The 14,388-nt window shown below is 33.9% G+C and overlaps 1 protein-coding gene across 1 annotated transcript in view; it reads left to right on the top strand.

The window, feature by feature from the left end:
• The window catches only part of LOC119602155 (plexin-B), a 327,104-nt gene that overhangs the window by 124,893 nt on the left and 187,823 nt on the right, over nucleotides 1-14,388 (top strand). The window contains exon 5 of the mRNA XM_037953517.1: nucleotides 871-1,004. Coding sequence (XP_037809445.1) covers nucleotides 871-1,004 — 134 coding nt within the window. The remainder of the gene's footprint in view (nucleotides 1-870; nucleotides 1,005-14,388) is intronic.

Below are 14,388 nucleotides of genomic sequence, written 5' to 3' on the forward strand. Positions count from 1 at the left end.
AAAACTGCTTTCAGTTTTCTGATCCCAGCTTTGGGATTTTAGAACATGTCGCCCAAAGTTGAAGTTTTGATAAAAAATAGGTCATATTCGGAAGGACGCAGTGGCAACATTTTCAAAAAATAGGACAAGTTTTTTACGCCAAAGCTTTCTGCGTAAAGATACCTTTTAGAAAACTATAAAATTGTTATATGTTCTTAAAGAAAATTTTATTTTATTAATAAAAGAGTTAAGACACATTTTTGGCAAAAAAAACGGCAAAAATCTAAAATTTTTTGAATTTTTAAATTAAAAAACGTATATTTTTGGATCTGTAAATGATATTGATCTGAAATTTTTTGTATATTATTGGAAATTTTGTTGTCTAACTAACAAGAAAAAAGTGAGTCCATTTGGTTCAAAATTACGCCCGGTATTCAAAAAAAGGCGGACCAAGGTATGGTAAATTTTGTATCACTAAATTTTTAAATGCCTATAACTCGGATATTATAAGAGATAAGTAGTATGTCCAAGCATGTTTTTTCAAGATCTCGTCGAGCGCTTTCAGAAAATATATATGTATTTGGATGAAAAACAATGGCACGAGTTTAAAAATTTTACATGTCGTAGGTACCCTACTTTGAGCCGCCACAGCGCCGTCCCTGGGGCATCTGCGTCCCTGCACCTTCAAAACTTAAACTCGAATACTCCTTGGCTACGCTCACGCCAAACTTTATACCGGCCGGATCAGCCGTTTAGAAATACCAGATTTATTTCCAAAAAATTTCGATTCTGCCCCACTGTGGCCTGATTGGTAAATTAGGCTAGATGCATTTTATTACAATCGAAAGATATTTTAAAAGTATTAACTAATTAAATGTTATTTATTTTCAGTTACGTATAAATAGTCCACATACTAATTATGACACTGCCATGTTGCAATTTGAGCAACTAATTAGCAACAAATATTTTGTATTGACATTCATAGAAACATTGGAAGCTCAAAAATCATTCAACATACGAGACAAGTAAGTAAACCAACTATACTAATCGAAATTAAATATAAAATTTTACTTCCAACAATATGAAGAATTTAATTCAAATTAATTTAATTAGAATTTAAAAATCACTATTAGAAGAAAGCTTGTCATCATAAAAACTTTCCATTGATAAGTTGTTTTCTTCTTTATTGCTGTTTTGCAACTCCAAAATCCATATTCTTACATGCTAAACAAGTAAGAAAGTCGGGCTTGGCCGACTATATGATACCCTACACCAGTTATGAATATTTAATGTGATTTATTTTTATTCCACCATCAAAAATGATGGGGGTATATTGTTTTTGTCATTCCGTTTGTAACACATCGAAATATTCATCATAAAAGTATATATATTCTGGATCCTTACTAAATTCTAACACGATCTAGCTATGTCCATGCAGTTTGTTTGGTATTGAAAATGGGCAATATCGGTCCACGAATTCGCCTAGCCCCCATATAAGGTCCCCTTCACAAAAAAAGAAAGCATCTATAGCGATGAAATTCGACATAAAACCTAAATCGCTCTGTAAAATTTTATAAGGATCGGTCCATAATTGACCCTACCCCCCCTATAAGGTCCCCTTCAGAAAAAGACTTTAAGGCTCATAATTGCCTTAAAGATACATCTATAGCGATGAAATACGACATGAGCATATTTTATAGGAACCTTAATATCATTGTAAAATTTTATAAGGATCGGTACATAATTGACCCTACCTCCCATATAAGGTCCCCTTCAGAAAATGACTTTAACGCTCATGTGACAGAATTCAACATGAGCATATTTTATAGGAACATTAATATGATTGTAAAATTTTATAAGGATCGGTTAGTAATTGACACTACCCCCCATATAAGGTCCCCTTTAGAAAATGGCTTTAACGCTCAAAGCTGTCTAAAAGAAGCATCTATAGTGACGAAATTCGACATGAACTTTTTTTATAGGAAACTTAATATCATTGTAATATTGTATAAGGATCGGTCCATAATTGACCCTATCCCCCATATAAGGTCCCCTTCAGAAAATGACTTTAACGCTTATAACTGTCCAAAGAAGCATCTATAGCGATGTAATTCGACGTGAACATTTCTTACAGAACCTAAATCGTTTTGTATAATTTTATAAGGATCGGTTTATAATTGAGTCTACCCCCCATATAAGGTCCCCTTCAGAAAATGGCTTTGACGCTCATAACTGCATCAATAGCGATGAAATTCGACATGAACATATTTTATAGGAACCTTAATATCATTGTAAAATTTTATAAGGATCGGCCCATAATTGACCCTAGCCCCCATATAAGGTACCCTTCAGAAAATTACTTTAACGTTCATAACTGCCTTAAGGAAGCATTCATAGCGATGAAATTCGACATGAACATATTTTATAGGAACCTTAATCGTTTTGTAAAATTTTTATAAGGATCGGTTAATAATTGACCCTATCCCCCATATAAGGTCCCCTTAAGAAAATGACTTTAACGCTCATAACTGTCTAAAAGAAGCATCTATAGCGATGTAATTCGACATGAACATATTTTACAGGAACCTAAATCGCTTTGTAAAATTTTATAAGGATCGGTTCATAATTGATCCTACCCCCATATAAAGCCCCCTTCAGAAAATGGCTTTGACGGTCATTACTGCCTAAACTAAAACCGTTCTAGAAAATTTGACGAGGATCGGTCCATAATTGACCAAAAAAAAAAGCAATTTATTGGCGAAAAACTTATTTTCTAAAAGAGGCTTTATATGGGGGATAGGAGCAAATGTGGACCGATCCTGATAAAAAGGGCTGGATAGATTTGTATTTACATAATATTTATATAATATATATAATATTTGTCTGTGCTAAATTTCATTACAATAACACTGCTAATAAATGAATTGCGGATATTCAAGTCACTTTCTGAAGGGGGCTTTGTGTGGGGGCTAGGGTCAAATGAAGTCCGATCATTCCGAAATTCGGCAGGGTCATCGAGGATTGTATAAAACATAGTTGTGCGAACTTTCATCGAGATACATTTATATCATACATAATTATGAGCTCAAAAGCCCTTTTCGGGGGTTCAGTCGTATGGGGGATAGGTGAAATAATGGACCGATTTTAACCATTTTCAATAGGCTTAGTCCTTGGATCAAAACAAACATTTGTTCCAAATTTCATCGAATTATCTTGAAAATTGCGACCTGTACTTTGATAACAACGTTTACATGGACACACGGACGGTCGGACGGACATCGTTAAATCGACTCAGAAAGTGATTCTGAGTCGAACAAAAACGGATTTCTTATTCGCGATTGCGAATAATAATGGTAAAAAAATTACAAAAATGGCTTGAGTAGATCCAGATGTTCAAATCAGAACCAAAATAGATAAACAATTTTGATATACATGAAATTGAAATACATAATGATATATAAAATTTACACATTATTTTGTCCGACAAAAAAGTAAATTTACTTTAATGTTAGATGTTATTCAGAAAAATTTTAAGTACAATAATTTAATTTTATTGTTATTTTTGTAGCATTGTATATTAACTTAACGATTTTGAAAAAAAAATTTATATTCAATAATCATTTAACCGATTTAAATAATTATATATAAAATTTACACTTTATTTTGTCCGACAAAAAAGTAAATTTACTTTAATGTTAGATGTTATTCAGAAAAATTTTAAGTACAATAATTTAGTTTTATTGTTATTTTTGTAGCATTGTATATTAACTTAATGATTTTGAAAAAAATTTCCATATTCAATAATCATTTAAACGATTTTTCGCTGAAAGAATATAGCATGAATACTTTTGCACTTTATTTTGTCCGATAGTGTATATTCCGGATCCTTATAAAATTCTACGTCGATTTAGCTATGTCGTCTGTCTGTCCGTCTGTCTAAAACACGCTCACGTTAAAACTAAGCAAAAGAAATAAACCAAATTCACCAAAAATATTCATTGTTATCCTAAGCAGTTTGGTATTGAAAATCTGCAAAATCGGCTCACAATGTAAATTTCAGACTACCTCGAAAAAAATTACGTTTTTTCGTAATTCTAAATTCGTTTTCTCAGAAATTACAAAAGTAATTCGATGAATTTTGTCACACAATACTTTTTTTACTTAGGGATCAGTTATGTTGAAAATCAAAACAATCCATCCAAAATATATAAGGTCCACTTCGAAAATCACTTAATCGCGCGTATTTCATTGATATATAAAGATATCTAGATAAAATTCAGCACGAATATGTTGTGTATACAGTTACCGTAAAAATAATAGCACCACTTCGCAGTTCGATTTTAATTTTTCGATTACGTTATTATCAATATTTTCTCCATAATTTTGTTATATTATTACTTGAAGTCTATACTCTTAAAAAGTAAAAAAAAAATTGCGAAATTAATAAGTGAATTTATAATAATACGTCCAACCGCTTATGTACTCCAATTTGGACCTGTCAAAATAATAGCACTAATAAATTTATTTTTGGCAAAAAAGCAAAGTAGTGCATAATATTTTATTAAAACCCATTAAAATAGGTAAGCTGTTATTTGTATTATTAGTTATTAAATACTACTTTTAAGAATTATAGAATTTGATTTAAAATAATAGGCTATTTCGCGCACTGCAATGGCGAAACTCGTGAAACAATTAAAAAAATTATTTCTAGCGGGAAAACATAATACCGATAAGAAATATTGCGGGATGTTCAAATAAAATGATTGCAAATTATCATATCTTACAAATTTAAATCGAAATTGCTGGACTTCAAACCACTAATTTTCGTTAAATGATTAGAGGCATAGTGCGATAAATTAAAGTAACTCCAATTTTGTTGGAACTGGAAAAAATATTAAAAAGTTTATCTGCAAAAAATGACTAAATATATATCCAGGTGACTATGAGAACACAGCTCAAGTAAAGTACTATTCTTGAAAACAAGGATGTAAAAACAATCTTAGAGTATGTTAAAACCCATTTAGATTAGCCAGTTGAAAACTGGGACTATTTGAGCAGATAAGTCCTAAATTATTTTATTTTGTAGAAAGGATTTTTGATCTTATGTAAGGAGTCCTCAAACTCAAAAATATTCAAAAAAACAGCAAAATATGGCTGTTTTAGTAATATGGTGTTTTAACGCTTTCCGTTCTATGATATAGCACCCATTATCCATATAGTATCTATCATGTAAGCATTGAAATATATTAAAATCCGTATGCAAATTGTATTGCCGAATGTATCTGATGATATTCCACCGAATTCGGTCATGAAATAATACAATAGTAATTGAGAAGGCCTGCCCAGAGTTCCGATTGAATGTCAATCGATAATTTGTATGCCGATGTAAAGAGAAAGATATCTGAAATAAAACCAACCAACAATTATGATTTTTGGAGCACTGTGGAACAATTTGGTGAATTTAATGAAAGGGGTTGGCTAGCCCCCCATGGACCTAGGGCAATGCAACCACAAGCTAATAATAATCCTTAAACTTAATTTGACACAAAACTACTCAAATTATGAGCTCTTTAAAACATTTTTTTATTTTTATTTAACATTTGAACACAAGTGGTGCTATTATTTTGACATGCATTTTCTTTAACTTTTTTTAAAAAAACCTAATTATTTTCAATAAATATGAATTTATATGATTCCGCTTTTTCTTCCATACACATTTCATAACACATTTCTCAATATTTTAAACCAATATACAAACACCACTTTTAAATAATATACTTTTTTTAATAATTCCAAATTCACTAAGGAAGTGGTGCTATTATTCTGACAGCAGCTGTATGTATCAATTAGTCTACGAATTTTTTTCTGGATAGGCCCTTACTTAATTGGCCATAGCTCCTATATAAGGTCTACTTTCGGATATCACTTAAACGCTCATATTTCATTATACCCTACAACACTTTAGTGGGGAGGGTATATTGGGTTTGTGCTGATGTTTGTAACGCACAATAATATTGGTTCTATACCCACCTTAAAGTATACCAATCGGCTTAGAATAATTTTCTGAGTCGATTTAGCTATGTGCGTCCGTCTGTCCGTCCATGTAAACCTTGTAATCAAACTACAGGTCGCAGTTTTGAAGATAATTCAATGAAATTTGGTACATGATTTAATATACTCCTATCTCGACAAAAAGGTGTAAAACCAAGTTCTATACTAGCCTTAATAACCCTCATGAATTTTATAATTATAGGGCCTCATTTAACTCCAGCCCCTACAAAAGCCCTCTTTAAAATTTTACTTAAATATCCACAATTTTATTCCACAATAAATGGCTTATGTATATCTGAGACAAGGTACAATTCAACTTAAATGCTTCATTATGAAAACTAAATCACATTTTATTTTTGTAACAGGTGTAGGGTATTATATGGTCGGCCTCGCTCGACTATAATTTCTTACTTGTTAACTAATGAAGCTATCGGAGTAAAATTCGACGTGAATATGTTTTGTGTATATATAAATCAATCTTCGAAATTTTTTCCGAATCGGTCCATAATTGGTCATAGCTCCCATATAAGGTCCACTTACGAAAATTACTTAAACGCGCGTATGTCTCGAATATGTTAATCTACAAAGAAAAGCTTCCCTCCATGGTGGAATTCGGAGCTATCTAAACTACGCAAAGAAACACGTAGAGCCTTTAACACATATTACAATAACAAATCGTGGCAGCCATACCGCGACAAACTAAAAGCATATAAGAAAGCTATAGCAGTCGCGAAAAGAACCTCATGGAGAAGTTTCTGCGAATCTATAGACAATACAAAGGACTCTGCTAGGCTTAGCAAAATTCTTGCTAAGGGCCAGTCCAATCCAACCTATATCAAAAGGAAGGATGACTCTTGGTCAGAATCATCGGCAGAATCTCTTGATATCCTACTGAATACTCATTTCCCCGGCTGCAAAGACGTTGTCGAGGAAATTGCCATTGAAAGTAGGACTCTATTGGGAATCGATAACAATATCATCTCCCACGATAGAATCTCGTGGGCGATTGACAGTTTTTCCCCATTCAAATCACCAGGGCCAGATGGTATTTTGCCAAGGATGTTACAAAGTGCAAAAGAATATATCATCCCCTGGCTTCATAGAATATACACGCTTAGCCTCTCTCTCAACCATGTTCCGGCAAATTGGAGAAAGGTTAAGGTCGTCTTTATTCCCAAGGCTGGAAAAAGGAGTCATGAGAATGCGAAAGACTTCCGTCCGATAAGTCTTTCATCTTTTCAGCTCAAAACGCTGGAAAGACTCATTGACTCACATATTAGGCAACGACTAGATAGCTCAGCGCGGCTTTCAACTAGTCAACATGCCTACCTTAAGGGACGATCTACAGAGACAGCTCTACATGAGGTTGTCAGAGTTATAGAAAGATCCCTAGAATTTAAACAATATACAATGGGAGCCTTCTTAGACATAGAAGGTGCCTTCAATAATGTAACTACTTCTGCAATTCAACAAGCTCTTGCTAATCTAGATGTTGAAGACTATATCAGCAACTGGTTAGTAACCATGTTGAAATCAAGAATAGTCACTGCAAGTCTTGGTAACAGCGTTAAGTCCAAGCAAGTGGAAAGAGGCACACCACAGGGCGGTGTAATCTCTCCGCTACTATGGCTCATCGTGGTTAACTCGATTCTAATTGAATTGGACAACAAAGGGATAAAAGTCGTTGCTTATGCGGACGATGTTGTGATACTGGTATCAGGTATATTCCCAGACGTGATCAGCGATATTATGTCAAATGCTTTGGTGCTACTCAATAATTGGGCCACAGACAGTGGTCTATGAGTAAACCCAAGCAAAACGGAACTTGTACTATTCACAACAAAGACTAAGATCCCAAGCTTCAACTTGCCGCGGTTAAAGAACTGCGAAATCCCCTATCAAACAATGCCAAATATCTAGGAATTATTCTAGACTTCAAATTATCATGGAGACTCAACGTCCAGCACAGAGTCAAGAAGGCAACGGTCGCCTACTATACCTGTCGCAAGATGTTTGGAATAAAATGGGGACTTAGTCCCAACATAGTTAAATGGATGTACACAGCTATTATACGTCCAATTCTCATTCAGACATTGCAAGAAGGATCTGTCAAGGCTGGGTCGCCTGTCTGACATTACCCTTATTTGGGTCCCTGCGCATAGGGACTATCAAGGCAATGAACGGGCAGATGATCTTGCCAGAACGGGATCTGCTCTTGATATCTCCAACGCCGTTTCAGTAGCAACTCCGTTTTATCAAGAGTAGCATCTTCAGATTCTTTCTTCAGAAGGCTGAAAATAGGTGGATTAATCTGGACACATGCAAAGGGGCCAAGCAAGTGTGGCCTTCCTTTAATGAAAAACGCACTAGACACCTCATAAACCGGAGTAGACGGGATATATCGAGGTTGATAGCTGTAATAACAGGACACTGGGTGCTAGGAAGACATGCAAGTCGGCTTGGGCTCTCTTCAATGAAAACTGTCGCAGTTGCAAAGAAAGGGAAAAGGAAGAAACGGTCTTCCATCTTCTCTGCGAATGCCCTGCTCTAGCTGTTAATAGAAATCGTTTTCTAGGCAGCTACTTCATATCCAACCTGGATGAGATATCTGGAGTCAAGCTCAATGACATCCTGCGATTTCTCACGGCTACAGGCTGGATCTAATACTATACAACAAGACATCTGACGAGTGGTGTGGTCCGTTCAAAACGGATTCTCTTAGACTCTACTTGACTGTTTGCGTGCAGTGAACTACCACGTTAACCAACCAACCATGTTAATCTACGAATTTTTTTCTGGATAGGCCCTTAATTGGTCATAGCTCCCATATAGTGTCCACTTTTGAAAATAACTTAAACGCATATAATTTATTAAATACTAAAGATATCGGAGTAAAATTCGAAGCAAATATGTTTTGTATATAATAAATCATTATGCGAAATTTTTCCCGGATCGGTCTATAATTGGTCACAACTCCCAATAAGGATCATTTCCGAAAATTACTTACATGTACAATTTCATTGACAATAAAAATTATCGAGATAAAAAAAAATTATCGAAAACAACTTGAATATGTTTTGTGTATATGTATATAAATCATTATACACATGTTTTTCCAGATCGGTCCATAAATAGTCATAGCTCCATTTTAAGGTTCACTTCTGAAAATCACAATGCCACATAATTCATTATTAAATGATTATATCCGGATAAAATTCGACATGAGCATATTCTGTGTATAGAATAATTGATCCGTTATAGATCGTAGCTCCCATATAAGGCCTATAACGTCGTTTAAAAAACCCATATCCGAAAATCACTTAAAAATTAATTTTTTCGACCTCATCAAAATAGGTTCCATATATGCCTAAAGAAATTACTAAATGATAGTACCCTCACCATGGAAACAAAACATATGCCAAATTATCTAAAAACGAGATAGTTAAATGGGTTTTAATAAAAAAATGCTTGCTGGTGGAGGGTATTTACGATTCGGCATAGCCGAAAAAAGCACCATACAAGTGGTCTCTCGAAAAACAGTGTAAACAGTCATAGTTGGTTCAAGATCATCAGTATGTCAATGAAATTCTACATATTTTACATGTTATAAATGAAACGGTGAGAATCGGTTCATAATTGACCCTACCCCACATATAACGTCCTCAGTAAACAACTATAACGCTCATAACTTGCTTCAAAATGATAGCAATGCAACGAAATTCGACATAAACAAGTTTTAGAGGAACATAAAACTGTCTACCAAATTTTATGATGATCGGTCCATAATTGACCCTACACCCTATAAAAGCACCCCTTTAGAAAATAACATTAACACTTTTAACTTGCTTCAAAATTATAGCAACGAAATTCGACGTAAATAAGTTTTAGAGGAACTAAAATATCTCTCCCAAATTTTATTGAGATCGGCCCATAATTGACCCTACCAACGCTTCAACATAAAAAAAAAATTGCAACGAAATTCGACATAAACAACTTATTCAAAATTGTAGTAAAGAAATGAAATTCGACATAAACAAGTTTTATAGGAACATAATTCTAATTGTTTTGTCCGAATATAGCACTCTTACTTGTTATAGCCCCCTTTTAACCACCAAGAACAGGTCGAATTGCAAAATAGCGAAATAGTGCTCGAAATTTGGCCCAAAAATCGGTCCTTATCTATACGTGGGTTCAAAACTTTTTCTTCTCGAAATCTTCTCAAAAACTATTTTTTTAGTTAATTTAACCATTAGAAGACATTTCTTTCACTATCTGAACATTTTATTTAAGAAACTTGAAAGTCGGGCCACTGATTCAGCTTTCAGGATCCATATGGTCAATCAAGCTTCGAAAAAACAAATTTTAACATAAAAACAAGTAAGAGTGCTATATTCGGCTGTGCCGAATCTTATATACCCTTCACCATAGTGTATTTAAAAAATATAAATTTTATAAAATTTAAATTTATGTACCTATTTAATTTTCCCGATTATATCATTATTATAGCAATAGCAAAACAAAACAAGTAAGAAATTATAGTCGGGCGAGGCCGACCATATAATACCCTACACCTTTGACAAAAATATAATGTGATTTAGTCGCCATAATAAAGCATTTAAGTTGAATTGTACCTTGCCTTAGATATACATACTTAAGCCGTTTATTGTTGAATAAAATTGTGGACATTTAGGTGAAATTTTGATGGGGGCTTTTCATAGGGGCTAGGGTCATATGAGAACCTATTATTATGGAATTCGTGGGGGTCATCAAGTCTTGTATACAACTTGGTTATTGCAGCTTTTTGTCGTGCCATTTGTGCCAAATTTCATTGAATTATCTCCAAAATTGCGACCTGTAGTTTGATTACAAGTTTTAAAAGCCCTATTCGGGGGTTCAGTTGTATGGGGGCTAGGTGAAATAATGGACCGATGGTAACCATTTTCAATAGGCTTCGTCTACGGTACCATAAAAGATCATGTGCCAAATTTCATTGAATTATCTCCAAAATTGCGACCTGTAGTTTGATTACAAGTTTTAAAAGCCCTATTCGGGGGTTCAGTTGTATGGGGGCTAGGTGAAATAATGGACCGATGTTAACCATTTTCAATAGGCTTTGTCCATGGGACAATAAAATGTCATGTACCAAATTTCATTGAATTATCTTCAAAATTGCGACCTGTAGTTTGATTACAAGGATTACAAGCCCTATTGGGGGGTTCAGTTGTATGGGGGCTAGGTGAAATAATGGACCGATCTTAACCATTTTCAATAGGCTTCGTCACTGGGATAATAGAAGATCATGTACCAAATTTCATTGAATTATCTTCAAAATTGCGACCTGTAGTTTGATTACAAGGTTTACATGGACGGACAGACAGACAGACAGACAGACGGACGGACGGACGGACGGACAGACGGACGGACAGACGGACGGACATAGCTAAATCGACTCAGAAAATGATTCTGAGCCGACTGGTATACTTTAAGGTGGGTATAGGACCAATATTATTGTGCGTTACAAACATCAGCACCAACCCAATATACCCTCCCCACTAAAGTGGTGTAGGGTATAATGAACAACAACGCTAAACGAAATAAACACTCAAAAAACAAAATACACTTTACTGAGTAAAACCAACAGACATCAAACATACGAAACTGTACACCAACAAACAAAAACAATATACACAAGGCAATGAAACACACAGCCATCCAAACATACAAAACTGAATACACCAAGAAACAAAAACAATATACGCAAGGCAATGAAACACACAGCCATCCAAATATACGAAACGAAATACTCGCAAAAAAAAAACAAAATACACAAGGCAATCAAACCAACAGACATCCAAACATACGAAACTGAATACACCAAGAAACAAAAACAATATACACATGCCAATGAAACACACAGCCATCCAAACATGTGAAACGAAATACTCAATGAATAAGCAGTGTTGTTGTTGTTGCTTATTAATCAAAGCATGAAAAAATTGTCTTTTTTAATGAAATTTTCAGAGGTTGTCTCGGATTTTTGCTTATATCTCCGTCATTTATGGACCGATTGTGCTGATTTTAAATAGCGATCTGCTTTCGAGAGCATGTCTAACAGAATTATTGAAGATTCGGATCTCGCCGATATCTGGGGTCCTCTAAAAACTGATTTCAACAGACAGACAGACGGACATGGCTTAATCGACTCCGCTATCTATAAGGATCCAGAGTATATATACTTTATAGGGTCGGAAAATTATATTATAGAAATTACAAACGGAATGACAAACTTATATATACCCTTCTCACGAAGGTGAAGGGTATAATAAAGTAAAAAGTATACTTTTATATTAAGAATTTCATTTATAATTAAAATTAATAAAAATAAGTACAAAACGTAGTTTAAGAAATCTCAGCATATGTCCCCAGTGTAATATTGTGAATCTATTATTTTTTCCAATGCCATATTTATACCCTACACCACTTTAGTGGGGAGGGTAGAAAAGATAAAGCCTATTGAAAATGGTTAACATCGGTCCATTATTTCACCTAGCCCCCATACAATTGAACCCCTGAATTGCGCTTGTAAACCTTGTAATCAAACTACAGGTCGCAATTTTGATGACAATTCAATGAAATTTAGCACATGATCTTCTATTGTCCCAAGGACGAATCCTATTGAAAATGGTTAAGATCGGTCCATTATTTCACCTAGCCCCCATACAACTGAACCCCGGAATGCTTGTAAACCTTGTAATCAAACTACAGGTCGCAATTTTGATGATAATTCAATGAAATTTCGCATATGATCTTCTATGGTACCGGAGACAAAGCCGGTAACATCGGTCCATTATTTCACCCCAACCCACAGTGGGAGAAATGGCCAATCTGGTGTCGCTTTAAAGAAATTTTAAATTTGAGAATTCTGAAATTTTTTTTTAATTTTCTGGTAACTAAGAAACCAAGTGATTTTTGATTTTTTTTATTTCATTTTACTCGCAATATTCACACATTAGTGAGCTTTCAAACTTTGCATATTTTTTAGCAATTGAATTCATTATTTTTTCACTTTTTTACAGTTTAAGTTTGATTACACATAAAATCTTAAGTTTAGATTTTTTTATTTGGATTAGTGGTTTAATTGAAATTATTGGGAATCTATTAAGGGAAAAAATTGGTTTGTGGCCTCTGCTTGTACGGGTTAGTTCTGAATTGTGGTACACAAAATGACCTTTGTAGGAGAGTGTTTTATTATGTGTGACATAATCTTCTGTTGAATAAAAGTTGGGTGGATTCGACAAGATTCGCTCTATCGTTTAGTTTATTAGTTTTTTTGGTCTGTTTTCTATGTCAAGTAAGAAAATTAGCTGCAACTTTTTGCAACTTTTTGACTTATCACGTTTTTTAATGAGTGTTCCAAATGAAAAAACGCACACTTTTTTCATTTGGTACAGTGAACCAGTACCAACAAAAAAACTTTTAACAGCCATACATGACACAATTCTGCTGAAGGATGAAGTCTATTGAGAATTGTTCAAATCGGCCCATTATTTTACCTAGCCCCCATACAAACGGACATCTAGAATATGGTTTTTAGCTCATAATTTTTTTAAAGACGCTAGTATCTCTACAAAAGTCGTTACAAATAAATTATATATAAGCCTAAATAACATTGTCCATTTCCATAATGATCGGACCACATTTGACCCTACCCCCCATACAAAGCCCCTTCATAAAATGACTTAAATATCCATAATTCCCATATAAATACTAGTGTATCGATTATATTTAGCAAAAATAACTTTAATATAAACATAAATACCCCCACCAAATTTAATGAAGATTGGCCTATGTTTGACCCTAGTCCCCATATATGGCCTTTTTCAAAAAATAAATTGTACACCATTAAATTGCCTTAATATTTAGGAATTAACGTAGAATTTAACGTAAATGCTTTAAAAATAAAAAATAAACCACGTTTTAAATATTAAAATACAAAAATAAAATAAAAAATAGTAATAGTTTCGGTGCATACTGACGTTTTAAATATTAAAATACAAAAATAAAATAAAAAATAGTAATAGTTTCGGTGCATACTGACTGTAGGGTATAAGTCCAAATATCAATAAATATAACTTAAAATGTCTAAAACATGATATCGTTTTCAAAAAGTGTTCAAATCGAATGAAATACAAAAATTATAAACATATTACTACTATTAAATATATGAACAACCGAGGGTGACCGATACAACACTTTATGGCGCACCCTGTACGAAAGTGGCATGTCCCAAAAAAATTTTTTTTAAAAGACCATGTCCTTGGCTATAATTTCACTGAACATTTCTAATAGATCAGATCA

This window comes from Lucilia sericata, unplaced genomic scaffold, assembly GCF_015586225.1.
Source record: "Lucilia sericata isolate MDLA Ls3-8-SP2 unplaced genomic scaffold, ASM1558622v1 Contig000211F_arrow, whole genome shotgun sequence".
Classification (NCBI taxonomy): Eukaryota; Metazoa; Arthropoda; class Insecta; order Diptera; family Calliphoridae; genus Lucilia; species Lucilia sericata.